This window comes from Dioscorea cayenensis, chromosome 3 (genome assembly GCF_009730915.1).
Source record: "Dioscorea cayenensis subsp. rotundata cultivar TDr96_F1 chromosome 3, TDr96_F1_v2_PseudoChromosome.rev07_lg8_w22 25.fasta, whole genome shotgun sequence".
Lineage (NCBI taxonomy): Eukaryota > Viridiplantae > Streptophyta > Magnoliopsida > Dioscoreales > Dioscoreaceae > Dioscorea > Dioscorea cayenensis.
The window spans coordinates 701,164-725,959 of NC_052473.1; the positions used below are offsets into that span (position 1 = coordinate 701,164).

Consider the following 24,796-nt stretch of genomic DNA (forward strand, 5'->3'; position numbering starts at 1 on the left):
TAAAGTCATGAATGAAAAGTTCAGAATTCAGCTTCAAAAAGATGGAAAAAAAGCACCTAGTGAAAGAAATGATGAAAATTGAAACATAGTTCATGATGAATCACTGCTGCAGGCTGATGGCAAAAGAAAAAGATGGCCATATATAGGATAGCAACAAAATGAAAGGAAACCACTAATAATTTATCAGTTATCCAGTGTAAACATCTTCTCATCTTAACTACTTGCTATAAAGTTAAGAAAGCAAGAATTTCTTTTAAATCAACTAGCAATTTGCTTTGCCATGTCACTAAAGAGGCAGGAAAAGTTTTTTAACAGTGATGAGAACAACTCTTTAGACTATTTTCATATTTGCTTCACGATGTTCACATGCCAGAAAAATTTACATACCGTATCATTTTGTTGAAACAAATTGCTAATAATAACAAATGCATTCAAAAGCGACTGAAAGGCAGAGCACAAACCATTACCATATGCAAAGGTATGACTTTGATATCAGGCAAGGAAAAAGAATTAGAAGATGAAATCAACAACACTTGCCTTGAATGTCTTTAAATTTGCAGCCTTCTATCCAAAGGTACAAAGATTAAAACTAAAGCTTCCAAGGGTCAACTTCAAACACTCAAGCTTTAAGGGAATCACTGTAACATTTAAATGCTAGGCAGAAGAAGCATCAGCTGTAACAAAGGGAAGAGACCATGATATTGTTACTCTTGAACTGATTTAACAGATAATAAAGAATCAAGCCATTAAAATCCCACCACTAAGATGCATGCCTTGCTCTCTGAAGAGTCAAACGAGAGGGCATCACCATTAAAGAATGAAAAAGCAAAACAAGGCGCATGATAATGACCTTGCTTGTTCTTAATTTTACCGATGATTCTGAGAACATCAAGCTCTGCAATTCCTCTTCCATCTCTGAAAGGATCAGTGCAAGATCAGCCTTTGAATCTCCATTTGAAGGTAAGATACTATTATCAACCCAAGCTCTAAACTTTGGGGCTATAAAGGAGGAAATCTCTCCTAGATTAGAGGAGAACTCCAACATCATATCTTCAACCAAATCACCCAATCAATGACCAAGATTAATGGTCACCAATGAAGCAATTTAACAGCTATATCATTCCCTGCAAATCAGCAAATTAACTCTTGTAAATCTGCTCCTATGATTTGTAAATCAAGGCTACAAGCAAGCCTATCATATGTGTATATATGTACCTCTCTACATCAATGAAATACAGAACCTTGAAAACCTTTCTTTACTTTTCTTCAAAGGCTAATGAAAAACATACCAAAATCAAAACTTTACTAATTCATCTGACCAAGAGGCATGCCATTGAAAGCATTGGAGATGAACGGAAGAAGCCTGACAAGGAAAAAATAAACATTGTTAGATCTTAGAGAGACAATGAACAGACCTTGAATGCTCCAAACCCCAGCACAAAAACCCCTCAAATTGGATAAAAATCCAAACTTTGACCAAGCATTCAGATTGCCCATCTCTGTAATAGAAGAGAATCATGAGACGAATGAAAACTTAGTGACAAAAACAACATACACCACGAAATTGCATTAAATCAAGCCTAAAAATTGTTAGATCTCAGAGAAAAAAAATCAACAGACCTTGAATTCTCCAAACTCTAAATCATCAATCATTTACTCTGGATAAAAATCCAAATTTTGACAAAGTGCTCACACAAAAGCGAGAAAAAAAAAAGGCAATCATTTGAGAGTCAAAGAAAATCAAAACAAACCTTGAATTCTCCGACTCCAGACCAACAATCATTTGGGTAAAAATTCAAACTTTGACGCAAAGTATCCACAATAAATGAATAAAAGTTCAGATTTTTTAACTTAGAATGGAAATTTTTGGATGCAAACCAACTCTTTATCGGATTCGGACCTAATTGAATATTCGCATACAATGGTTTTTTCAGTAAATATTTTAACTTTGAAGGGCATTGTCAATGGATAGTGCCAAGAAGGACAGGTGTGTGGGTGGGGGATGGTTGTAGGAATCGCCCTACCTACCGGTATATATACCGCCACTTGAAAGCGGCGGAGGTTTTCATAAGAAGCAAAACATCTGAGAAAGAGAAACAGAGAGAGAGAGAGAGAGAGAGAGATCTCCAGCGAGATGGATTCGGATTACGGCGTGCTGAGAGAGCTCTCGGGTCTCCAAAAGCAGCGTTCTCTCTACCAGCCAGAGCTTCCTCCTTGCCTTCAGGTATTTGATCCTACACTACCATTGCTTTTCTAGTAGTCAAAAACTAGATCTTTTTCGTTTTGTGGGGTTTTGCGGCTGGATCAGTGATTCCTGTTGCAATTTGACTGTCAGATCTTACCTTTTTTTTTTCCACACTGTTTAAGAGTTATCTCCTTTTTTTTTGTTTGTTGAAATTTTTTTTTTCTTTTTTGAGTGTTTACTGGGGATTTGAATGGAAAAAGGAGCGAACTTGGGTGACTTAGATCTATCTGGTGTTTTTCAATTGTCATGCTTTTGATGCTTGATGGTTGTGGTTGTAGATCGGTTTCTTTGTGTGCGAACTTGGAGAGGAGATTATCCATAGTTGAAAAATAATGCACTTCTCGTGATTATATTGTGGTGATTTTATCATTTTAATCCGTGATCTACGCGCATAGTTCTATCTTGTTGAGTTTCGGAAGGTTTTTTATGACTGGGTTTTTGAGTAAGGTTTATGCAAGAATTAAGGAGTTAGCTAGCAATTTCAGAAATCTTCAGACAATTGTAGAGGATAAAGGAACTAGCTTTTGATCATATGAGCTCTATGCTTAGCTTTATCTGCGTTTGTGTTGAAAATTTAGTTGAATTTGAATGATCTTTTATTGTGTAATGATTGGTGACTCTAGACAAATTGGCTTATTGCTTATTGAGATTTCCCTACAATTAAAGCTTTAAGCTTGTGTGTTTTTAAGACAGTAAGATGAAGAAGCACAAAGTTTTAGGAATAGTGAAAGGTTGTTCATCTGCTGTTTTGATGTAGGCTTTGTAATTTTGAGCTGCATATGACTGTGTGAAGAATTCTTTGTGGAAGTTGTCATTCACATTCAAATAAATCAATTTCTACTGCTCTGAGGTTCTTCAATGGTGGTTAATTTGATCTCTGCCTTTTCTTCTAAATTTAGTTTTCTTTTCTATCTTGTACAGGGAACAACTGTTAGAGTAGAGTTTGGTGATTCAACGACCCCTGCTGATCCAGCCGGTGCACATGTGATCAGTCAGGCTTTTCCACACACTTATGGCCAGCCTTTGGCTCATTTTTTGAGAGCAACAGCCAATGTTCCTGATGCACAAATCATAACAGAGCATCCTCCGATCAGGTGCTTTTCAGGCATTATTCAAAATTTGAAAGATCCATTACCCCAAAAGAGTTATAATATTCAATTACTGAAGACTTGTGTTTCGCCTTAGTGATATAAGGAAGAATGCCCTCTAACTTCTTCACATCTTATGGTTTATGTCAGGGTTGGTGTTGTGTTTAGTGGGAGGCAGTCTCCGGGAGGTCATAATGTCATTTGGGGTCTTCATGCAGCTATTAAGTGTCACAATCCCAACAGCAGTCTACTTGGCTTCCTTGGTGGGTAGTGTTTTTATTTGTCAAGACATGTGTCTTATTTTTTATCTCTACTGTTTGTTGCACATGCCAATGTTCTGTTTTACTGTGTGATGACCAATTTTTGTTGCAGGTGGCACTGATGGTTTATTTGCACAAAAAACTTTGGAAATCACAGATGAGGTTCTTGCCACATATAAAAATCAAGGTGTTTTAAAACTTATCCCAATTGTTCTATCTTCTCTGACAACCAAATTTACTATACACTTCCTCATGTGTACGAGTTTTTCTTTTGAAGGTGGTTATGATTTGCTTGGCCGTACAAAGGATCAAATTAGAACAACTGAGCAAGTAAATGCTGCATTGGCAACATGCCAAAACTTGAAGTTGGATGGCCTTGTCATCATTGGAGGTTTTATAATTGATTTATAGATCTCAAATGTATGCCATCATGATAATATATGGTCTGTATTAATTTTCTCTTTTCACCATTTATTTAGGAGTTACATCAAATACAGATGCCGCTCAACTTGCTGAGACTTTTGCTGACTCGAAATGCTCGACAAAGGTAAATGACTAGTATTATCATTATCTACTGATGAAATTACATCTAGAGTATATATGGGCTGATAATGTTTTCTGTTTGGTATTCATGCTTTGTCTGCAATCATGCGACTTCCAATTCTATGATGAGAATATCATATGATTTATAATCTCTTATGTTTTTCAATTTTCCAATTGTATTTTATTTACTGCTTTTCAAGAATATAGGTGATGCCGCTTACAATATGCTCTTGGTTACCAAGATGCACGACATAAAAATAATAATGTTCCTGTTTGGGGATTTCGTGTAACCCAATTCTGAAATATTGGTACAGGTGGTTGGCGTTCCTGTCACCTTGAATGGTGATCTTAGGAATCAGTTCGTTGAAACAAATGTTGGTTTTGATACAATTTGCAAGGTACATTTTCTTTTCAAGATATCATGAGTTTAGTAGGTAAATTTACATTATTATATGATCTCACAGCATTGGCTATTCATTTTTTATCTCACAATTGATACTCATTTTCTATCTCACTAATGGTTGTATAACCGAAAATATATTTGTGTTTTCTTTATATTATCTGGTGCTTTGCTTTGTAACTTTTCATGAACTTCAGTAAGTTTTCATTTGTGGCTTTTTTGGGTGATATTTTACTTGACTTTGCAGTATTATAATGAGCTTGTTGCCATGCTTTTCAGGTTAACTCGCAACTCATTAGTAATGTCTGCACTGATGCTCTATCTGCGGAAAAGGTACCACATGGATCTCTTGTTTGGTTTTTATGGCTGCTAGATAAAAACGTGATGTGACATAGAACTTCTTTTAATTCTGCTCTTATGTTTTGGGACTGTCTTCAGTACCGTGTGCTGCAAAACATGAACAATGTGACTATTATTGAGTGTTTATTCATTGTTGAATATCTAATGTGGAAGTTAATTTTCTGATGGCCCTTGCTTTCTTTACCTCTTTTTCTCATTAATTTGTTTCTTGTGCAGTACTACTATTTTATTCGTCTGATGGGCCGCAAGGCATCTCATGTCGCTTTGGAGTGCACTCTCCAGTCACATCCAAATTTGGTCTGGATTCCCATCCTGAGTTTTCATTTCCTTTTTACTTGAATGCTTTGTTTCTTTGGTATTATCAATATTTCATGATTTCAGGTTATTCTTGGTGAGGAGGTTGCTGCGTCAAAACTAACTCTCTTTGACATCACAAAACAAATCTGCGATGCAGTTCAAGCTAGGGCAGAACAAGGTTTGAAGCTTATGACGACTCTTTCTTACAGTTATTCCGTGTATATTATTTATGTGATTCTTTGATGCAGACAAGAACCATGGTGTTATCCTCATCCCTGAGGGCCTTGTTGAAACTATTCCTGAACTCTATGCTCTCCTCCAGGTATCGAAACAAATTATAGTATTAGCAGTATTTGAAGAACGTAATATTAACATAGAAATTCATCATTGCTGTTATGTCCTGATTATTGTAGGAAATCCATGGCCTACACGGTGAAGGTGTTTCTTCTGATAATATATCTTCTCGTCTTTCACCTTGGGCATCAGCATTATTTGAGTTCTTGCCACCATTTATCAGGAAGCAGGTTCTTTCATTCTTTTCCTTGATAGCCAACATCATACCTGATAAATCATTTGTAATTTGTAGCTGTTGATCGCATTGCTGCTTCCTTTTAACTAGTTCCTTTATGACGCAGTTGCTTCTTCATCCAGAATCCGACGACTCTGCTCAGCTATCCCAGGTAAGTCCACCGAACAAAGTCTCATCTGTGTTTTGTTTTCTTGTTTTTATTTTGCTTTTTGATCCATTTGTTTACCATTTGATTCATTTTATCCTCTACAGATTGAGACCGAGAAACTTCTAGCTCAGTTGGTAGAGACTGAAATCAACAAGCGGATGGTAAGTCCACTCCACTTTTATCTTTCTTAAATTTGATCATTCAAACTTAAAAAACCCTGCATAATACCTACATGCTTTCCGTTTTCTTTCAGAAAGAAGGCACTTACAAAGGAAAGAAATTTAATGCCATCTGCCATTTCTTTGGATATCAAGCTCGAGGATCTCTACCATCAAAATTTGATTGTGATTATGCTTATGTAAGTTCCTATTAAGTAGTAGTTCTTTCTCTTTTACTTCTGTTGTTCTTCGCGTAATATATATATAAAAACTTCGCATGCTAGGTTCTTGGACATATCTGCTATCATATACTGGCAGCCGGTTTGAATGGTTACATGGCAACAGTGACAAACTTGAAAAATCCCGTTAACAAGTGGCGTTGTGGCGCTGCTCCGATCACAGTGAGATTAATATATAACCCGTACTTCGATTACGTTAATAGTAATCTTGCATTATATACAGCCTGCTGACTTTATGCTCTGTTTCTGTTAGTCAATGATGACCGTGAAACGATGGTCTCGCGGTCCATCTGCAACATCTATTGGAAAACCTGCTGTTCATCCAGCAAGCATTGACTTAAAAGGAAAACCATATGAGTAATGTTCTTATACCTCATTTCCTTTTCTACATAGATTAACATTGTAATTGATCGAAAAACTTTTGCCACATTGCTCAGGTTGTTGAGACACAACGCTACGAAATTTTTGTTGGATGATATTTACAGAAACCCCGGTCCGCTTCAATTTGAAGGACCGGGCGCTGATGCTAAGACTTTCACTTTGACCGCCGATGACCAAGATTACATGGGCCGGATTAAATTGCTGCAGGAGTACCTCGAGAAGGTCCTTTTTTTCGTATTATGAACAGGCTGATGAGAACATCATGTATGTAACTATGTATACTTAAAGTTAGTATATTTTGTTGCAGGTGAGAAGCATTGTGAAGCCAGGATGCTCTCAAGAGATTCTGAAAGCAGCATTGAGTGCTATGTCCTCCGTCACCGATGTCCTTACGGTGATGTCTTCTTCAAATTCGTTCACCGGCCACTTGACCCTTTGAGGTCGATCAACTCTTTATCGGTGATCGAGGATTCGTCGGATGATTTTTATCATCTGTTTATTTGAAGAGCTGTGACTTGGAAAATTTAGCAACTTTGATGTTCTTGAGTTGTTTCTCATTTGTGTTTGAGAGTTCATCTGTTGGAAGTTTTGAGACAATAAGACAAGGTTTTGCTCATTTGACATTTCAATAATATTTGGATTTTTGTTATTTTTATTTTTTAAATTGTTGTGAAGCAGACAGTGTGGAAATTGAAATTTACCATTAATTGGATTTGTTTGAATAATTTTCATAATTGAAATTTAAATATTGGCAATTAAGCACTTTTGTCCCCCATTTATTATTTATTTATTTATTGATAAAGGTGGATAAATTTATATCTTATTTATTTTGTAATTTGATGCTGATCAGATTTGTTATTTTATATTTTCGCAAATCTTATATTTGAAGTGGATATGATATGATTTATATGTAAATTGACAAAATTAATTATATATATATATTTTTTTTAATAATAGATTTTTTTTGAACCTATCTAAATGAGAAAAGAAAATTTGTGTAAAATAATAAAAAATAAATTTTATTTTTATATTTACTAATTTTTATCAATAGGATAAAATGGATAAGGATATTATACTTTCACCAAACAAAAAAAAAATCCTATCCTATCTTAATTTTTTTTTATCTTGTTCACCAAATTGACCTACATGTAAAATATATTATATATTATATGAAAATTTTTAAAAAAAATTACACCAAAATATAAAATATTTTCATAATAATAAAAAATATATGTTTTTATCAAAAAAAATGACAAACATCTCATTTAAGAGAAGTCAGGATATGTATAAAAATAGATTTAATACTTCAACATATTTGTCTCCTCATTTTATGCAGCCAATAAGCCAAGAGGCCAATTAATTCATTCGTCGGAATATATATATATAGAGAGAGAGTTTGTATATGTATTTTTATTTTTGGTTTTTCGGTGGTATTTATGCAAAAAATATTTTAGAAAATTATAATGACCAAAATGCCCATGTGAAATACAGGTATGACATGCTAATCCCAGCTTAAACCCTTCTACAAACCATCCTTCTCATAAACCTCAAAACCTTTGAGAGCTTTCCCGGCCGCATCGATGGCTCGCTCCGCGACTTCTCTCCTTCTTCGCCGATTCCTTCGCCATTCCATCCCTTCTCCTTCTCCTCTTCTCAGCCATCACCGTCCTCTCTTCTTCTCCTCTCATGGCGCGTCTGAATCCTCCTCTCTTGTTTGGAGCCAAGCGGTGTCTCAAGCTCTAGAGATGATACAGTCTTTGGCATCCCAGAGATTGGAATCTGCAAAGGCGAAGCCAAATCTAAGCGCCAAGGAGAATATTAGCAATGTTCTTGACTCGAAGATTGATTGCGCCGAGAGGGAACGTGTTGATCGCCCGGTGAAACTCAATGAATCCTTATGCTTTCCTTTTGATTTGTTTTTGGGTTCCATGAAGTGTGTTTTTCTGTACAAATTATTATTATTTTTTTAATTTAATTACTTTATGCTGTGCTTGGTTATCGTAGTATATATGCTTGGATGCTGTTGTGAGATCGAATTTGTTAGTCTGGTGTCCAAAGTTGCTTCTTTTGGACTTGGAATTGCTACGATAATACTATTGATTCCTAGAGAGTGATGTCTATTTGTAATGTTATATCAATCTGTTAGTCTTGGATTCTATGTTTTTCAACATAAAAAGATGATTTTGATGAATTTTCAATCTAAGGTTTGGAGATATTTTTAGCAAAGGATGTGACTGACTGGAACTTGGTTTGGCTTTTATTAATGTGTGCTCATTTCTCAATTTTGATTTATGTGCATAATGATTCTTTTTCTTGCTCGTGCACTCCATATTGTTGTTATTGTTTATAATTTAGTTTGAAATGTTTGTTTCTCATTGCAGGATTTAGAACTGTCAAATGACTTTCCTTTTGAGATTGTGGCTAATCCTGACCAATCAATCACCCTCAAATGAGAATTTGCTGGTGAGAAAATCCAAGTTAAAGTCTATGATATGGGAGAAGATATAAATGAGCATGATGAGGATGGTGGTTCTGCCATGTCAGAATTTTCTTTGATTGCTCTGATTGACAAGGGAAAGGGACCATCCTTAGAATTTTGGTGTGAATTGGATGATGATGGGCTTCATATTGAGAGCATGCTATTGAAGAGTGATGATGGTTATGACGATGGAAATGAACCTGAGTTTTCGTAAGTATATTCTTTATAGCCCCAACTTAGTTGAAGGTGGCTTAATGCTACAAATTTTCCCTTAAATATGAGATTTATTGGAGTGTATTGAATACAATAATTCCTGCTTCTAGGTTAAGGACTATTATTAATCATGGAATAGTGTTCATAGCACATGAATATTTGTGTAGCATTGGGAAGGAGGAATTTCTGTTTGAGTTTGAGAAATTTTAATTTTATTGAAATCATAATGAAAAAGATGTATATTGCCAATAAATATGTCTAGATAAACATAGAGAGAATTGCATATGTATATATATATTTGTGTACTTTTTTCTTTAGAACTCAAATATCATGTAATTTCATCTGATGAAACCCAAAATATACATTTCATGTGATACATCTATTTAAAAACGGCTGCAGGGATTTAGATGAGAACGTACAGAAGCCTTTCTACAAGTACTTGGAAGAGAGAGGAATTAGTCCTTCCCTGCGTAAATTCTGCATGAATACATGATTCGGAGGGATGACAGACATTTGAATTGGTTAAAGAAAATTAAGAGCTTCATTGAGAAATGAGTTCCAAGCACCTCTTCTCACTTCCAGAAAGTCAAGTGATAGTTTTGATCAAGCACCACTCTTCAAGTAAGTGATGCTCAAGATGAAAAGTAGATGTTTTATGGCTTGATACCATTCAATAGAAATAAATTAGTTTTGACAATGTGACTTAACAATTAACATCATGATGTATACTTCTGTGGGTAAAACATTTATTTATTTATTTATTGGCTTATTGTTCATTTGTTACTGCTGTGTTTGATTTCATTGGGTGAATTGGAAAATTACAATCTCTTGTGTGACTTTACTCTGTTTTCACTCAACGAAAATCATAGAAGTTAATTGCCATGAATTTTGTCCTTCCTCAAGATACAAGCTTCCCAAACAGACCCAAATGCACACCTTTTGGACCTCCACAGGTCTGGGCATAACCTTTGGCATGATTTTCCCCCATTTCAACACCTAATAAATAGAAAACTTAGTAAATGATGACTGTGAAACAATGGTCTCGTGGTCCTTCTGCTACAGCTATTGGAAAACCCACTGTCCATCCAGCTAGCATCAACTTTGAAGGAAAACCATAAGAGTAATGTTCTTATACCTCATTTTCTTTTCTAAATAAAGAAGCATTGTAATTGATCGAAAACTTTTGCCACAAGGATCAGGATGTTGAGACACAATGTGACAAAATTTTTGTTGGACAACATATACAGAAGGACCGGGCGCTGATGCTAAGACTTTCACTCTTGGCTGCTGAAGATCAAGATTACATGGGCCTGATAAAATTGCTGCAGGAGTACCTCGAGAAGGGTTATTATAGTTTTATCGGTCATGTATCAGATTCTGAGGCTTTGCAGACTTATAGAGCTCACACCTTATGGGTTTGCGACTGTTTGTCTGCGCACCGGGTCCGGCGAGCCGGGTTCAGTGCGTGACAATCAAGATTACATGGACCGGATTAAATTGCTGCAGGAGTACCTCAAGAAGGTCTTTTTTTTAGAATCATGCATAAGTCGATGAAGATATCAAGCTTGTATACACGTCGTCTTTTTGTCTTAGGTGAGAAGCATTGTGAAGCCAGGATGCTCTCAAGAGCTTCTGAAAGCGGCGCTGAGTGCATGCCATGGCCTCTGTTACCGATGTTCTTACTGTGATGTTTTCTTCGCGTACATTCAGCGGCCACTTGACTCTGAAATTGATCAATTCTCTATCCATTGCCGAGAATTCATATGATGATATTTATCATCTGTTTATTTGAAGAGATGTAACCTGAAAAATTTAGCAACTTTGATGTTCTCGAGTTTCTTCTCATTTGTGTTTGAGAGTTCATCTGTTGCGGTTTTGAGACAGAAAGACAGGGTACGCGCATTTGACATTTACCGGCCACCTATTATGAAGCACGAACACTCCTGGGAGCTTGACGTACTCGTGTTGTATCCGTGTCGGACACACGGATACTCGGACACACCGTCGACACCTCCAGACACTCATATACTTTGTAAATGATTTTTCTAAGTTACTCATGTGTATTTCCTAATTACTTCCCAATACACAATATCACCAAATTAATCTATAAGTAAATATATAACATATATTACATAAAAACTATACAGATTTATATTTATAATAAATATTTTATATAATAAATAATATTTTTTTATAGTTGTGTCCTGATGTATCTGTGTCCTTTATTTTTAGAAACTACCATCGTATCGAGTCACTGTATCCATATCCGTGCTTCTTAGTCAGCCACTTGACTCTCTCAGAGGTTGATCAATTCTCTATCCATTGCCGAGGATTCATCGTATGATATTATTTATCATAAGAGATGTAACTTGGAAAATTTAGCAACTATGATGTCCTTGAGTTTCATCTCATTTGTGCTTGAGATTTCATCTGTTGCAGAGTCTTGATACAATTAAGACAGGTTTCACTCATTTGACATTTCAATAATATTTGGCTTTTTATTAACTTTTTTTCAAAATTGTTGTGAACCAGACATTGTGAAAATTTGAAATTTTACCATTAATTGAATCTGTATGAATGATTTTCATAATCGAAATTAAAATCTTGCCAATCAAGCACTTTTGTCTTTCATTTTATTATTAATTTTTATTTTTTTAATAAATAGATAAATCAAAATATCATTTTAGACACACATGATAAACCATCATTTTTTATGTCATTTTTTTAAAAAAATAAATAATTAATTAATTTACTTCAAAATATAAATGGGATTCACCGAATTTGCTAATTCATTCTAAGGAATTTATATGTATGTAAATTATGTATTTTTATTTTGGTTTTTTCAGGGGTATTTATGCAAAAAGTATTTTAGAAAACTACAATGACCAAAATGCCCATGTGAAATGCAAGTATGACATGCGAATCCCAGCTTAAACCCTACTACAAATCCCCCGTGAAAACCATTCTTCGCATAAACCTCAAAACCCTAGAAAGCTTTCTCGGCCGCACCGATGGCTCGCTCCGCGACCTCTCTCCTTCTTCGCCGATTCCTTCGCCATCCTATCCCTTCTCCTTCGCCTCTTCTCAGCCATCGCCGCCCTCTCTTCTACTCCTCTCTTTCTGCGCCTCAATCCTCCTCTCTTGTTTGGAGCCGAGCGGTTTCGCAAGCTTTAGAGAAACCACAGTCCCTGACATCCTTGAGATTCGCCTCTGCAAATGCGAAGCCAAAGCTGAGCGCGGATGATAACATTAGCAAGGTTCTTTACTCGGAGATTGATTGCGCCGAGAGGGAATGTGTTGATGGCGAGGTGAAACTCTATGAAGCCTCATGATTTCCTTTTGATTTGTTTTTTGGATTCCATGAAGTGTATTTCACTGTAAAAATTTAGTCTTTTTGGATTCCTTTATGCTTTGTTTGGTTATTATAGTAGATCTCTTAGTATGCTATTGTGAGATCGAATTTATTAGTCTGTCTGGTGTCCAAAGTTGGTTCTTTTGTCCTTGGAATTACTACGATAATTAAATTGATTTCTGTGCTTTTCAATATAGTAGATCTCTTAGTATGCTATTGTGAGATCGAATTTATTAGTCTGGTGTCCAAAGTTGGTTCTTTTGTCCTTGGAATTACTACGATAATTAAATTGATTTCTATGCTTTTCAACATAAAAAGGTGTTTCTGATGAATTTCCTGTCTCAGGTTTGGGACAACGCTCTTTTTGTGAAAGATGTGACCAACAGATGATCTGAATTATGGAATTTATTTTGGCTTTTATTAATGTGTTCTCATTTCTCAATTTTGATTTATGTTATGCGTAATGATTTTTTTTCTTACTCTTGCTTCATTTTGTCGTTATTGTTTATAACTTTAGTTCGAAATGTTTGTTTCTCATTGCAGGATTTGGATCTGCCAAAGGGCTTTCCTTTTGAGATCGTGGATAATCCTGGTGATCAATCAATCACCCTGAAACGAGAATTTGCTGGTGAGAAAATTCAAGTTAATGTCTTTATGGAACTAGATGATATGGGTGATATGAATGAGGATGATGAGGATGATGGTAATGACGATGATGATCATGAGGATGGTAATTCTCCCATGCCAAAAATTTCTTTGATCGCTCTGATTGACAAGGGGGAGGGACCATCCTTAGAATTTTGCTGTGACTTGGCTGCTGATGGACTTCATATTGAGAACATGCTATTGAAGAGAGACGACAGTTCATCTGAGGAGGGAAATGCTTATGAAGGACCCGAGTTTTCGTAAGTATATCCTATATAGCCCCTGATTAGTTGAATGCTGCTTTCTGCTACAAATTTGCACCTAAAAGTGAGATTTAATTATGGAATAGTGTTAATAATTCATGAATATTAGTGTGCTGAATTCAATAATTTTTGCTTCTAGGTTAAGGACTATTATTAATCATGGAATAGTGTTAATAACGCATGAATATTAGTGTAGCATTGGGAAGGAGAAATTTCTTTGTACGTTTGAGAAATTTTGATATTATTGAGATCATCATGAAAAAAGATGTACATTGCCAATGAATACATCAAGATATATGATGAGAGAATTATATATATATATAGCTTTTGTCTTTAGAACAGAATTATCATTTAATTTTTTCCGAAGAAAACCAAAAGATGCATTTAATATGATACATCTATTTAACAATGGCTGCAGAGATTTGGATGAGAACTTACAGAAGGCTTTCTACAAGTACTTGGAAGAGAGAGGAATTAGTCCTTCCCTGCGTGAATTCTTGCATGAATACATGACTCAAAAGGAGGACAGAGAGTATTTGAATTGGTTAAAGAATATGAAGAGCTTCATTGAGAAATGAGGTCCAGGCACCTCTTCTAACTTCCAGGAAGTCGAGGGCGAGTTTTGATCAAGCACTGCTCTTTAAGTAAGTGATGGTCGAGATAAAAGCTAGATGTTTTATGGCTCGATACCATTGAATGGAAATAAATTACTTTTGACAATATGACTTACATCGTGATATGTATTTCAGTGGGGTAAAACCTTTTTCTTCTTCTTCTTCTTCTTCTTCTTCTTCTTCTTCTTCTTCTTCTTCTTTTTCATTTGTTACTGCTGTGTGTGAATTTATTGGATCAATTGGAAAATTACAATTGCTTGTGATGACATTAAGTTATTTTCACTCCAAGAAAATTATAGAATTTTGTTGCACTGAATTTTGTTCTTCCTCGAGATATGAGCTTCCCAAACAGAACCAAATGCACACCTTTTGCACCTCCACAGGCCCGGGCATCACGCTGGCGTGATTTCCCCCCACACCCCCCATTTCAACACCTTATAAATAGAAAGCTTAGTAGTATTAAGATGGCAGACTCAACAATGATGTTGTTTGTTAAGACTCTTATACGGTATCTTATGATGTTGCTAATTTTCACTGCATTTGCTGAAGCAGCCAGGACCAACCCATTATGTTGTTTTTGCTGGTTCAATTGTTGCCAAACTGGTAGTGACATGGATGCCTTACCCATCCACAACCACAGGCCACAAGCCCTGCTGTATATCCCTAATGTGATACTTTTATTTTAGAAATAAAGTTTGTAAGGTGGGATGAGTTAAGAATTTCAAAGATGGGGAATTTGTAGGTAGTTTTTATCATGTGTTTTGTTTTCTCCTTAAATTACTCCCAAATTTTAAGGAGAAGAATCATGTGTTTGATGTATGAGATCTAATGTTTATTTGGGAGCACATTGCTGGGTATGAAATATATATAAGGCTTAGTTTTTGCATTGTTATTGTATAATTCTAGATATTTTATATTTTTGGATGCCATTTTCCTGGTGTTATTTCCATTGAGATTTAATCTGTATGACTGTTTTGCATTATTTTTTCTTGTTTTTGTTCTTCTCTCTAATTGGAATGCTTGCTTTAAAGTTAGATAAGAATTTGTGCTGGTTCATGCAGATTTAGATTCTCTTGAATTAGGTACCTTAATAAATAACATGCGACAAATAGTAACAGTACCATTAAGTTTTCGTACCTATGTCGAGCAATAAAGTTAGTGCTTATTAAGGTAATTTACTCTAGTAATAGTTTGTTCTTCCTTTTTTATAGTGTCTTCACTAAATAAGATGATAGTATCTGTGTTATAGTTTCTATTCTAGATCAGTAATAATAATTTTGACAGTACTTGAAACAAAATTATTGTTGCAATTTGTGTAAATTAGGAAAAGTTTTTTCTTTACATGATTAGATCAAACAGGACTGAAAATGAAATTGTTCCATGATTGTGAACATCAAAGTGTAGTGCCAACAGAATATGCAGACATTAAAAATAAGTCAACCAAATGCAAAACACACACACACATACACACTGTTTCACTAGAATAAAGTTTTCATTAAGAAGCATGCATGGCATAAAACTAAAGTGGAAGTAGAGTTTATCAAGAGATAAAAAGAGTCATACATGAAGAAGACCTTTGATATGAGATCCAATTGGCAAAAAAGGTGTTCTATGTTGTAGCTTGTTTTATAGGAAAAATACAAAGTAGTCACCCTCATCAACTTAATTGTCAGCATTTGTTTTATCTTTTCTTGCATGCTTTTGATGTTTTAAGTGAAGCTATTGCAATCTCTGATTAAGTTGTTATATTGATTGAGACATTTGAAAGAACAAGCATCTTCTTATGTTTTCATTTTTAGAGTCAATAGATTGGATTGTTATAGTACTATAACTTAGAAATTTTCACTACTTTTGTGAATTCATAGCAAGTCTCTTATCTACTCGTATTCTTTAGTTCCTATAAAGTTAAGGTATTCAAAACTCATTACTTATTCCCAGATGATCTTTTTTTCTAGATATGTTACTTTTCAAATTTTACTACATAAAAATAAGTGATGTTATTGATGTTGACAAGATTGTTTCGTAATTTTTTGAGCGGAAACACATAATTTTAATGCAGTGAATTACATTAAACGAAATGTAAATTCTAAAAAAAAAAAGGGACTGTCCAGCAAATTCAAATGTCAGAGGGTCTTTCGGGAGTTTTGAAACATTTACAAAGTTATAAATAATTTTCCTTTTTTTGGTATTTTTTTAATGTCTATTTTGGTTATTTATTTCAATGTTTTTCAGTATTATCTTTCTAATTAATGTGCTTTATTAGATACTATATTTTTTATCTTTAGAAATGTATCTCCATGTTGGAAATCTAGTGATAAAAGAAAATTAATTAATTGGCATTATGTACTATATCAAAAAAAAAAAAAATTAAACAATTCATTTAATGTTATTGCATTTACATTTTTGACATATTTAAATAAGGAAAAATCTCAACCTCATCTAATATGATTTATGCATGGCAACTAATATGGTAATATTGAAAAGATATTATTAGATTCAATGTACCTAACTCAATGTTAATGCTTTCATATGGGGTATGAATGATGGGGCTAATAATCTCCATATTGAATGAACGTGCCAAGTGTCAAATCTTGGCCATTTGATCAAAATCTAACGGCCCAGATATCATCTTATCCTTATCCCCCACCATCTTTTTTAACATTATCATCCGGTGATGTTACCCAAAAAACATGAATATATATACATGTACAAATAGAGTTTTTGATTTTAAAAAATAATAATAATTTTTTGTTTCTAAAAAAAACCGAATTTATTATTTTGCAAAAATTTTTAAACATACCTTATTTTACTGATGTATAATTAGAACGTAAATATAATAAAATTATCATTATAAATTAGGATTTAATTTAAAAAAATCCGAAACGATCTCATTTAAAAAAAAACCCTTAAAATTCCAAATTTGTCTTATCCTCAACAAGTCGGTTCAAAAATATATTAATAAATATTTAATTAATAAATATTAAAAAAAAGGAAAAAAAATTAAAAAATAAAAACCAATGGAGGTGATCAAAACCAAAAAGCCACCGGGCGGTGACCATACCGCAATCGATCTCCATAAATATTCTTGAAAACCTCATGCTTTGCATTGTATCGCAGAGAGACGAACGCGGCGGAGGAAACGCTTCCATTCCGGCGGAGAACCACCGTCGAAGCTCCCCGGCCATGGAGGCCTGCCACCGCCGCCGTATCCCTCTCCATCCTCCTTCTCCCGTCGCCTCCCCTGTCCTCCGCCGACCTTCCTCTGCCCAGGCCTCTGACGCTCTCCCTCTCCCCATTCGCCTCACCAACCACGTCTTCGTCGTCCTCTTCCTCGCCTCCTTGGTATTCCTCATGCGGCGATGGCGCTCTAAGATCCTCTCCGGCTCGCCGCTTCACGTCGTTGATCTCCTCGAGCTCGCTGCCATCATATCCTTCGTCTCCTCTCTCACCTATCTCCTCAACTTCTTCGGCATCCCTTTTGTCCAGCCGTTTCTCTCCCCTTCCCCCGACGACGACGTTTCGGTATCCTCCCCTGCCCAAAAGATCCAACCTTGTTCCTCTCCGGATGAAACCCCTGCCAAAAAGATCCCTTCTTTTTGCTCCAAGATCGACTCTTTGTGCCTTGAATCCGACGAGGAGATTATCCAATCGGTCGTATCTGGAGCGACTCCGTCCTACATTCTTGAATCCAAGTTCGGTGACTGCCGCCGCGCTGCCGGGGTTCGTCGTGAGGCTCTGAAGCGCATCACCGGGCGAAGCGTTGAAGGGCTCCCCATTGATGGGTTTGATTATGAGTCTATTCTAGGGCAGTGCTGCGAGATGCCGATAGGGTTCGTGACGCTGCCGGTGGGGATCGCCGGGCCACTCTTGCTTGATGGGATGAAGTACTATGTGCCGATGGCAACGACTGAGGGGTGCTTGGTGGCGAGTACTAATCGTGGGTGCAAGGCTATTAGCGAGTCCGGAGGGGCTGCGAGCGTCGTCCTGAAAGATGCAATGACGCGTGCACCGGTGGTGAGGTTCGCGTCTGCAACGAGGGCCGCAGAGTTGAAGTTCTTCTTGGAGGCGCCAGAGAATTTCGAGACTCTTTCCATAGTGTTCAACAGGTGTTTGTCTCAATTCCTCTGAGAACTTTTTTTTATTATTATTTTTTTCTTATTAAAAATCAGGCTTTTGATTTGTCTTCCCTTGATCTTTTGATGAATTCTGTTATTACTGCTGTTTTGCATTTTAGATTGTTTTCTTCTGGTAATTTTGTGGTAATTTAGTTAAATTTTGGTGTTTTCATTCCAATTCATGTTTTATCTACTCTTTGTATTGCTCTTTTTCTGATTTCTCTGTATTAGTCTTGTTCTTGTTTTGATAATTGATGTTTTTCATAGTTTCTGCATGAGGGATGTCATTCTCTTTTGGTTGCTGGCTGAGCTTTTTGTGTGTTTTGTTTTTCTAGCAAAACTTCTGCCTTGTTTTCAGGAATCATTCATGTTTTGTTGGCATTCCATGAAAAAAGAAATTTATCATTTTCACTTATCTAACTCATGTTTTTACTAAATTTTCTGTTCTCTGAAAGAATTTTCTTTTTGTCCAACTCCAATTCCGGCAGTTCAAGCAGGTTTGCAAGGCTTCAAGGGATCCACTGCTCGTTGGCAGGGCGAAACCTCTACATGAGATTCAGCTGCAGCACTGGAGATGCCATGGGGATGAACATGGTCTCTAAGGGAGTACAGAATGTCTTGGATTATCTTCAAAGTGACTTCCCAGACATGGACATAATCAGCATATCTGGTTAAATTTTATTCTCTATTTAATCATGGTTTTCTTTTTGGTTATTACTACTGATTAAGACATTAATTCTGTACCTTAATTGTGTATTAGTACTCCTTGTGTCCCTATCATGGAGACTTGCTGTTGGCATATTCTTTTCTATTACCGATTGTGATCTTGAGTTTCTGAAGTTGACATGCATGCACTTTTATTTCTGCAACTGGATTCTGCATCATCTTTTCTATCACTGCTGTCTTTGGCATTCATTCTTTTTTACTAGAAACCATTAACTGGATAAAAACATTCCTTCACTTGCTTTGCTTTATTATCTTGTCCTCTTTGCTGTCCATTTTCTTCTCCGTGGCCCTCGTTTATGAGAATCATGGTTTTTTTCCATTGGAGAAGAGTTTTGCCAAATCTTCGATTAATCTGTGCTAGTGACGTGCGTTGTTTTGTCGGCATTAGACCTCATTTGTGTCCAATCTCGATGCTGAATAGGAAATTCATTCTTGAATTAAATGTAAATTATTGCATGCATCCTCACTGATTTCTAATCTGTTCCTTGAGCAGGAAATTTCTGTTCAGACAAGAAGCCGGCTGCTGTGAACTGGATTGAAGGGAGGGGTAAATCAGTGGTATGTGAGGCAATCATCAAGGAAGAGATTGTGCACAAGGTCCTTAAAACAACTGTCGCAGACCTTGTGCAGCTCAATATTATTAAAAACCTTGCTGGATCAGCTGTCGCCGGAGCTCTTGGGGGATTTAATGCTCATGCCAGCAACATTGTCTCAGCAATCTTCATCGCCACCGGCCAAGATCCCGCTCAAAATGTTGAGAGTTCTCATTGCATAACCATGATGGAAGCCGTTAATGATGGAAAGGATTTGCACATCTCTGTCACCATGCCATCCATTGAGGTAAAAACTGTCTTTATCACAACACTGCAAAAGTGGCAGAAATTATTCATCTTTATGGGATGCCTAATCTTATATATGCCAGCAAACATTGTTCTTTCTGATCATCAGTATCTTATATCGAGTGATCACTTATATGTGTCGGCTCTTCTCAGGTTGGTACCATTGGGGGTGGGACTCAGCTGGCCTCCCAGTCAGCATGCTTGGATCTTCTTGGAGTGAAGGGCGCAAACATGGAATCTCCGGGGGCGAATGCCAGGCTTCTGGCCACCATCATTGCCGGTGCTGTACTAGCCGGAGAGCTTTCTCTCATGTCAGCACTTGCTGCTGGTCAGCTTGTTAAGAGCCATATGAAGTATAACAGAGCCCAAAAAGGAGATGCAAACAAAGCTTCTCCATTGATGTAGCAGCAAACATATGTCTGTTCTATTTAAAAGATAAATAATAAATGAAGCCTTAGAGATAAAATATAATGTATTGTATATGATGAGTATAGTGAAGGGGATGAATTGCTGACAGAGTTGATATTATTTGAAAGAATTATTATATTGGGGCCTTTGGCCTTTTATTGTACATTTGTAAACTCTGCCTCCTTTGTTTGTTAACAAAGATATTTGTCTATATATATTTCATTCTAGCAATTCTTTTCATGAGTTTTTGGTGTTTAAACTTTAAAGAGAACAAAATGAAACAGAGGAATTGCTGAAAGATTTTTTGTCTGCTGGAATTTTTTTTTTTTATTTGACTTTTTACTGCTTCTCCTTTCAAAAGTTTTACAATGGATAAACATTGAGAGATATCAGATATCAGAGAAAACAAAAGATCAGGAAAGCACTAATAGTTGGAGATGATTCACTGCATTGATTGACGATGATCTTCAGAGCTACCAATCATAATTCACTGGAACTAGTTTTTCTGCAGTAAAAAAAAGAAAATCACAATAAAACACACAAACATTCATCTATTTCATTTAAAATCAAAGTATGAAAACAACTCATGCATTAAAATTCCCATGCAAATGCCATGCATGGAACATACGTGAGATCATGAACAACATGCAGACGTGAAAAACAAAAACAAAAACAAATGAAAATTTGAATCCTTACCATAATCATCAGTTGCCTCCCAACCTTCAAGCCAAACATCACACATTTGGAGGGAACTATAAGTACAAATGAATGCATCTGCCTTCATTACACTCTTGCATAAATAATACTGTTTGGAGAAGCATGTATCACCATAGAGGTATCCTGTGACTGACCTGAAGAAGTTAAGGAATCCGGCATCGGCCGGAGTCACCGTCGATAACATTGCCACGGTGATAATTACAAGGAGGAAGGAGGTCTTCCCTCCATTGAAGACCATCCCCTTCTTCTCCTCCTCCTCCTTCTTCTTCTTCTTCTTCTCTTGTTCTCTGTTATCTATTCTTGGCCTTCTTCTAATCAATGGTTGGCTAATTTTGGCTTGCTCTTCTTATCGGATCTTAACAGCCACCATTCGATAATACCCGTTAAGGAAAAACATTTTCATCAATAATAAAAAATTATATTATATTATATATATATATATATATATATATGACATTTATTTGATTTATTCAATACAAAAATAATAAAATAATTGGATTTTATAATTTTGAAGCTATGTTTTGGATGCGGGTCTAGAACCGTTATGAAGAAAAGGATCCGACCCGTTTATGACCCGCTAAAGCGTGGGAAAATCCAAATCGGCAAAGCTTCAATTTGTCGGTGAAATTGAAATTGAAACCCTAGTTTGTGGAATTTGGGGGGGATTGGATGGCGAGCAGTGGCTGGAAGAGGGCGTTGGGGAATGCGAGGTCGTTCGTGGGGAACGCGATGGGTGGGCTGAGGGGAACGGCGAATTTGGCGTCTTGGGCAGTGGCTGGGACTCTGGCTTACTTTCTCTGGGTCAAGCCTGCGCAAGAGCTCAAGCGGGAGCAAGAGGTTTGTGGATTTTGTCCAAATCTCATTGTTTTTAGGGTTTTAGATTTGTTTATTGTGAAAAAAAATCATGAATTGATGATAGTCATGGGAGTGAGTGAGTTGACTCATGATTTTGCTTGTAAGGTTGTTGAATTGATTGTTTTTCCTGTTGATTATTGGATTTTTTTCATTGATAAAATTAGAAAATTTTAAGACTTTGTTGTTTTGGATTTGATTCCTAGGGTTTTAGATTGCCATTGTTGCTCCATCTGACTATGAATTTCAGAGAAAATTATGAATTGGAAGCTTATCTTTGAGTTGTTTCAATGTGGAAGTGCACTTTGATCCATGAATTGTACCTCTATATTCACTTTGTTTCTTTGATTCTTGAACTGTGAGATGACTTGAGCCTGAATTGTTCTCTCAACTATGAAAAGTGAGCAGTTTCGATCCCTATTCGGAAATTGTTTTAATGGGAAATTGTTTTAATTCTTGCACCAAAACTAGCATTTTTTGTTTCTGTTTCAAGGGATCAAAAGTACACTTAAATCTTGTTGCAATGATGAATGAAAGCCGAAAGTATCAATCTTCTGAATTGTAACCAAATTAGCACAGCTATGCTTGTTATTTTTTGGGGTATGACTTGGCCGGCGTAGCTATCTTTGTCGGACCTTTACTTCGGCTCAGAATATAAGTATCTCCATCACAAAGAAGTCACTACGATCTCTCATCTATTAGTGGGGGAATCTAATTCTGCAGCTTTTAGAATTAGAACCAGACAAGTCAACTACTTACTTTTGTTTATCGTGTGCTTTATGTTGTCGGGGTTGAGTTTTCCGTATGTTTTCTAATGATTGTAAGATTCGGTATTGTAATTTGGCAAATTATCGTTGTAGCAGCTCCGCTCATGTTGTTTTGTACCACAGGCGAAGGCGGCACTGGCTGCTGCTTCTGATCCTTACCGATACATTGAGAAAAGGAAGCCCATTCCCGATCCTCAGGTAGTTTCTGATTTCACTGGATCTCAAGTTATCTGTTTCTGATGATGAATTCTGCTCGTCGCTAATTAGTGATGTTGCAAATTTGCAATCAGGAAACTGGTTTAATTTACTGAAAGAGAAGCGAAACAAAGAAGTCAGATAGCTGATTTACTGAAAACCAATACGTAATTGTTACTTCAGCAATGTCGGTTTTGTACAAATGAACGAAAACTTAGCACAATTAGGGTTTAGAGTATAAGATTGTCAAAACTCGAAATCAATAAGAGCTAGCTTCTGTATTCAGTCGAAAATCCATACTGTACTTTTTCGTATTTCTGTATCGAATCATTTGATCTTTATCAAAATAGAAAAATTTTCATCATTGGCATTTGATATAAGTACTAGTTGAAGTGTCGACATGCTTAGAATAGCTATGAATCTTATGCTATTTAAAGAGCTTTGCTTTCTTGATAGTTTTTGTTTATAATATTTGATTAGCTCTTAGGTAGCATGATTAAGTTAGTTTAAAGCAAATGATTCTGTGTCCCCGCAACTCGATTAGATTATTGTACTAATTTAATTTTTTTTTATTATCTTGTTAATTAAGTAAGCGGTATCGATCCACAAGGAAGATGAGGCAATGCACCGACTTGCTTTTTATTAAAGTATCACAATTTGTGGCAATGCTTTTAAGTTAATTATTCTTTAGTAAATGGAAGAAGGTAGGAATTTTGTCAACCCTAATGCTTTGTTAATCACTTGCATTAGATTGGTCCTACCAAATTTAAACTTTTTTTTTTTTCAAGCATTATTTTGGAGGTATGATAATAATTCTTTTGATTTAATTAAGCATGGTTGATCTTCTATTCAGCAAGTATCAAGCAATTTGTTTAAGAAGCTTCAACCACAAAATATGCTCAAATAATCAAATAATTAATTAAATATTCCACGTTAATTGAGTACTTAATTAATTAATTAATTATTATGGGTGTGAGACACGTGGCGTGTGATGGTTGGTTGGTGTTTGCTGTTCAGGAGAATGCAGCGGATCATGAGTTGAAACACTAGCTCGTGGGTCTCGGCCGTCCATGACCTGATAATTTTGACCAAGTCCCGATGCTTTGCATCCACGTGTCCGACAGCGCAACCGGCCCTTTGACTCGTTGACCGCACGTGATCTGTTTGCTTGCCTCCATGCTTTAAACCCTAACCATGTCTCAGTGTTTCCCTTTATTTCCATTTTTTTCATATATATATATATATATATATTTCCAAATGCAATAAGCAACAAGCTTAGAGACTGTTGGGAACGTCTGCACCGTTGGAAATTGATCATTCACTTGATGATACAAGACTTTTGGCACTATTTTATTTAACGCATTTTGAATCCAGACAATGAAAATCTCGTGAACTAAATCTTAGATAGTAGAACCAGTGAACTAGTGTTATTGGATCAAAATTCATTTGATTTATATATATATACACTATTTAGTTTATTGACATTAAATCTCTTACAGAAAATACTGTCTTGCAGCGGAAATGAGTTTACATCTTATTTTCATACGGATATAATACAGGTAAAATATATAAATATTATAAAGCTCAACTCATCGAATATATAAGCGTGTCAACATGTCTCAAATATATATATATATATATATATCCAAAGGTTTGAGTGAATGGCAGGAATGATAGGTTGGAGGGTGTCCTCTTTTATTATGAGAGTTGTTTTTTAGTGACAATCTACATTGTCTACATTGAAATTTCGGTGCTTGATATGGAAAAACATTGAAAAAGAAAGAGAGAGAAAGAAAGAGCTTGAAAGTCTAAGGACAAATGAGTGTGATTAATATTGATAGGTCTTATCTTTTGAACATTATAAATATAATATATATATATATATATATTTAATCATCAACATCTAAATTGACCATGAAACCAATCACAGATGAAAAATCCAATTCACTTCAAAACCAGTAAC

General features: G+C 35.8%; 5 protein-coding genes and 1 long non-coding RNA gene across 11 annotated transcripts; 5 read left to right on the plus strand and 1 right to left on the minus strand.

The window, feature by feature from the left end:
- Positions 1-538: 538 nt before the first annotated feature.
- Positions 539-1,875, minus strand: LOC120282682. Of its 5 annotated transcripts, none has more exons than XR_005543021.1 (4): positions 1,752-1,874; positions 1,290-1,499; positions 759-1,124; positions 539-674 (listed from the first exon to the last, which is right to left on the minus strand). It is a non-coding gene; the product is annotated as an uncharacterized LOC120282682 (long non-coding RNA). The 5 variants fall into 5 exon arrangements; XR_005543019.1 differs by having other exon boundaries at positions 1,216-1,499; XR_005543022.1 differs by having other exon boundaries at positions 851-1,499; positions 1,752-1,875.
- A 192-nt stretch (positions 1,876-2,067) lies between these two features.
- Positions 2,068-7,299, plus strand: LOC120251781 (pyrophosphate--fructose 6-phosphate 1-phosphotransferase subunit alpha). Its single transcript, XM_039260427.1, has 19 exons — positions 2,068-2,224; positions 3,167-3,339; positions 3,484-3,596; positions 3,706-3,780; positions 3,871-3,984; positions 4,073-4,140; positions 4,451-4,534; positions 4,816-4,869; positions 5,113-5,193; positions 5,278-5,371; positions 5,442-5,515; positions 5,607-5,717; positions 5,829-5,873; positions 5,975-6,031; positions 6,124-6,228; positions 6,313-6,429; positions 6,521-6,624; positions 6,705-6,870; positions 6,956-7,299. Exons 1-19 carry the CDS (start codon positions 2,135-2,137, stop codon positions 7,085-7,087), a joined length of 1,857 nt encoding a protein of 618 aa, XP_039116361.1. The 5' UTR covers positions 2,068-2,134; the 3' UTR covers positions 7,088-7,299.
- Positions 7,300-8,214: 915 nt separating this feature from the next.
- LOC120251797 lies at positions 8,215-10,068 on the plus strand. Its single transcript, XM_039260451.1, has 3 exons — positions 8,215-8,525; positions 9,030-9,337; positions 9,740-10,068. Exons 1-2 carry the CDS (start codon positions 8,229-8,231, stop codon positions 9,099-9,101), a joined length of 369 nt encoding a protein of 122 aa, XP_039116385.1. The 5' UTR covers positions 8,215-8,228; the 3' UTR covers positions 9,102-9,337; positions 9,740-10,068.
- A 2,228-nt stretch (positions 10,069-12,296) lies between these two features.
- Positions 12,297-14,379, plus strand: LOC120251789 (uncharacterized protein At2g39795, mitochondrial-like). The gene is made up of 3 exons (XM_039260439.1): positions 12,297-12,648; positions 13,236-13,597; positions 14,019-14,379. Exons 1-3 carry the CDS (start codon positions 12,352-12,354, stop codon positions 14,176-14,178), a joined length of 819 nt encoding a protein of 272 aa, XP_039116373.1. The 5' UTR covers positions 12,297-12,351; the 3' UTR covers positions 14,179-14,379.
- A 2,922-nt stretch (positions 14,380-17,301) lies between these two features.
- Positions 17,302-20,517, plus strand: LOC120255605 (3-hydroxy-3-methylglutaryl-coenzyme A reductase 3-like). Its single transcript, XM_039263404.1, has 4 exons — positions 17,302-18,320; positions 18,818-18,999; positions 19,549-19,895; positions 20,048-20,517. Exons 1-4 carry the CDS (start codon positions 17,311-17,313, stop codon positions 20,297-20,299), a joined length of 1,791 nt encoding a protein of 596 aa, XP_039119338.1. The 5' UTR covers positions 17,302-17,310; the 3' UTR covers positions 20,300-20,517.
- A 1,123-nt stretch (positions 20,518-21,640) lies between these two features.
- On the plus strand, positions 21,641-24,188 carry LOC120284025. Of its 2 annotated transcripts, none has more exons than XM_039290851.1 (3): positions 21,641-21,856; positions 22,762-22,836; positions 23,851-24,188. In XM_039290851.1, the coding sequence occupies exons 1-3, from the start codon at positions 21,689-21,691 to the stop codon at positions 23,881-23,883; spliced, it is 276 nt and encodes a 91-aa protein (XP_039146785.1). In that variant the 5' UTR covers positions 21,641-21,688; the 3' UTR covers positions 23,884-24,188. The 2 variants fall into 2 exon arrangements, with proteins under 2 accessions (XP_039146785.1, XP_039146787.1); XM_039290853.1 differs by lacking the exon at positions 23,851-24,188 and adding an exon at positions 22,929-23,197.
- The last annotated feature ends 608 nt before the right edge of the window (positions 24,189-24,796 follow it).

Coding starts and splice junctions, on each gene's coding strand:
- LOC120251781 (XM_039260427.1), top strand. CDS start 2,135: ATGGATTCGGATTACGGCGTGCTGAGAGAGCTCTCGGGTCTCCAAAAG. Junction 3,781..3,870: donor TGCCACATATAAAAATCAAG/GTGTTTTAAAAC, acceptor TTTCTTTTGAAG/GTGGTTATGATTTGCTTGGC. Junction 4,870..5,112: donor ATGCTCTATCTGCGGAAAAG/GTACCACATGGA, acceptor TTTCTTGTGCAG/TACTACTATTTTATTCGTCT.
- LOC120251797 (XM_039260451.1), top strand. CDS start 8,229: ATGGCTCGCTCCGCGACTTCTCTCCTTCTTCGCCGATTCCTTCGCCAT. Junction 8,526..9,029: donor GGGAACGTGTTGATCGCCCG/GTGAAACTCAAT, acceptor TTCTCATTGCAG/GATTTAGAACTGTCAAATGA.
- LOC120251789 (XM_039260439.1), top strand. CDS start 12,352: ATGGCTCGCTCCGCGACCTCTCTCCTTCTTCGCCGATTCCTTCGCCAT. Junction 12,649..13,235: donor GGGAATGTGTTGATGGCGAG/GTGAAACTCTAT, acceptor TTCTCATTGCAG/GATTTGGATCTGCCAAAGGG. Junction 13,598..14,018: donor TATGAAGGACCCGAGTTTTC/GTAAGTATATCC, acceptor CAATGGCTGCAG/AGATTTGGATGAGAACTTAC.
- LOC120255605 (XM_039263404.1), top strand. CDS start 17,311: ATGCTTTGCATTGTATCGCAGAGAGACGAACGCGGCGGAGGAAACGCT. Junction 18,321..18,817: donor CTTTCCATAGTGTTCAACAG/GTGTTTGTCTCA, acceptor CAATTCCGGCAG/TTCAAGCAGGTTTGCAAGGC. Junction 19,000..19,548: donor GGACATAATCAGCATATCTG/GTTAAATTTTAT, acceptor TTCCTTGAGCAG/GAAATTTCTGTTCAGACAAG.
- LOC120284025 (XM_039290851.1), top strand. CDS start 21,689: ATGGCGAGCAGTGGCTGGAAGAGGGCGTTGGGGAATGCGAGGTCGTTC. Junction 21,857..22,761: donor AGCTCAAGCGGGAGCAAGAG/GTTTGTGGATTT, acceptor TTTGTACCACAG/GCGAAGGCGGCACTGGCTGC. Junction 22,837..23,850: donor AGCCCATTCCCGATCCTCAG/GTAGTTTCTGAT, acceptor TTTGCTGTTCAG/GAGAATGCAGCGGATCATGA.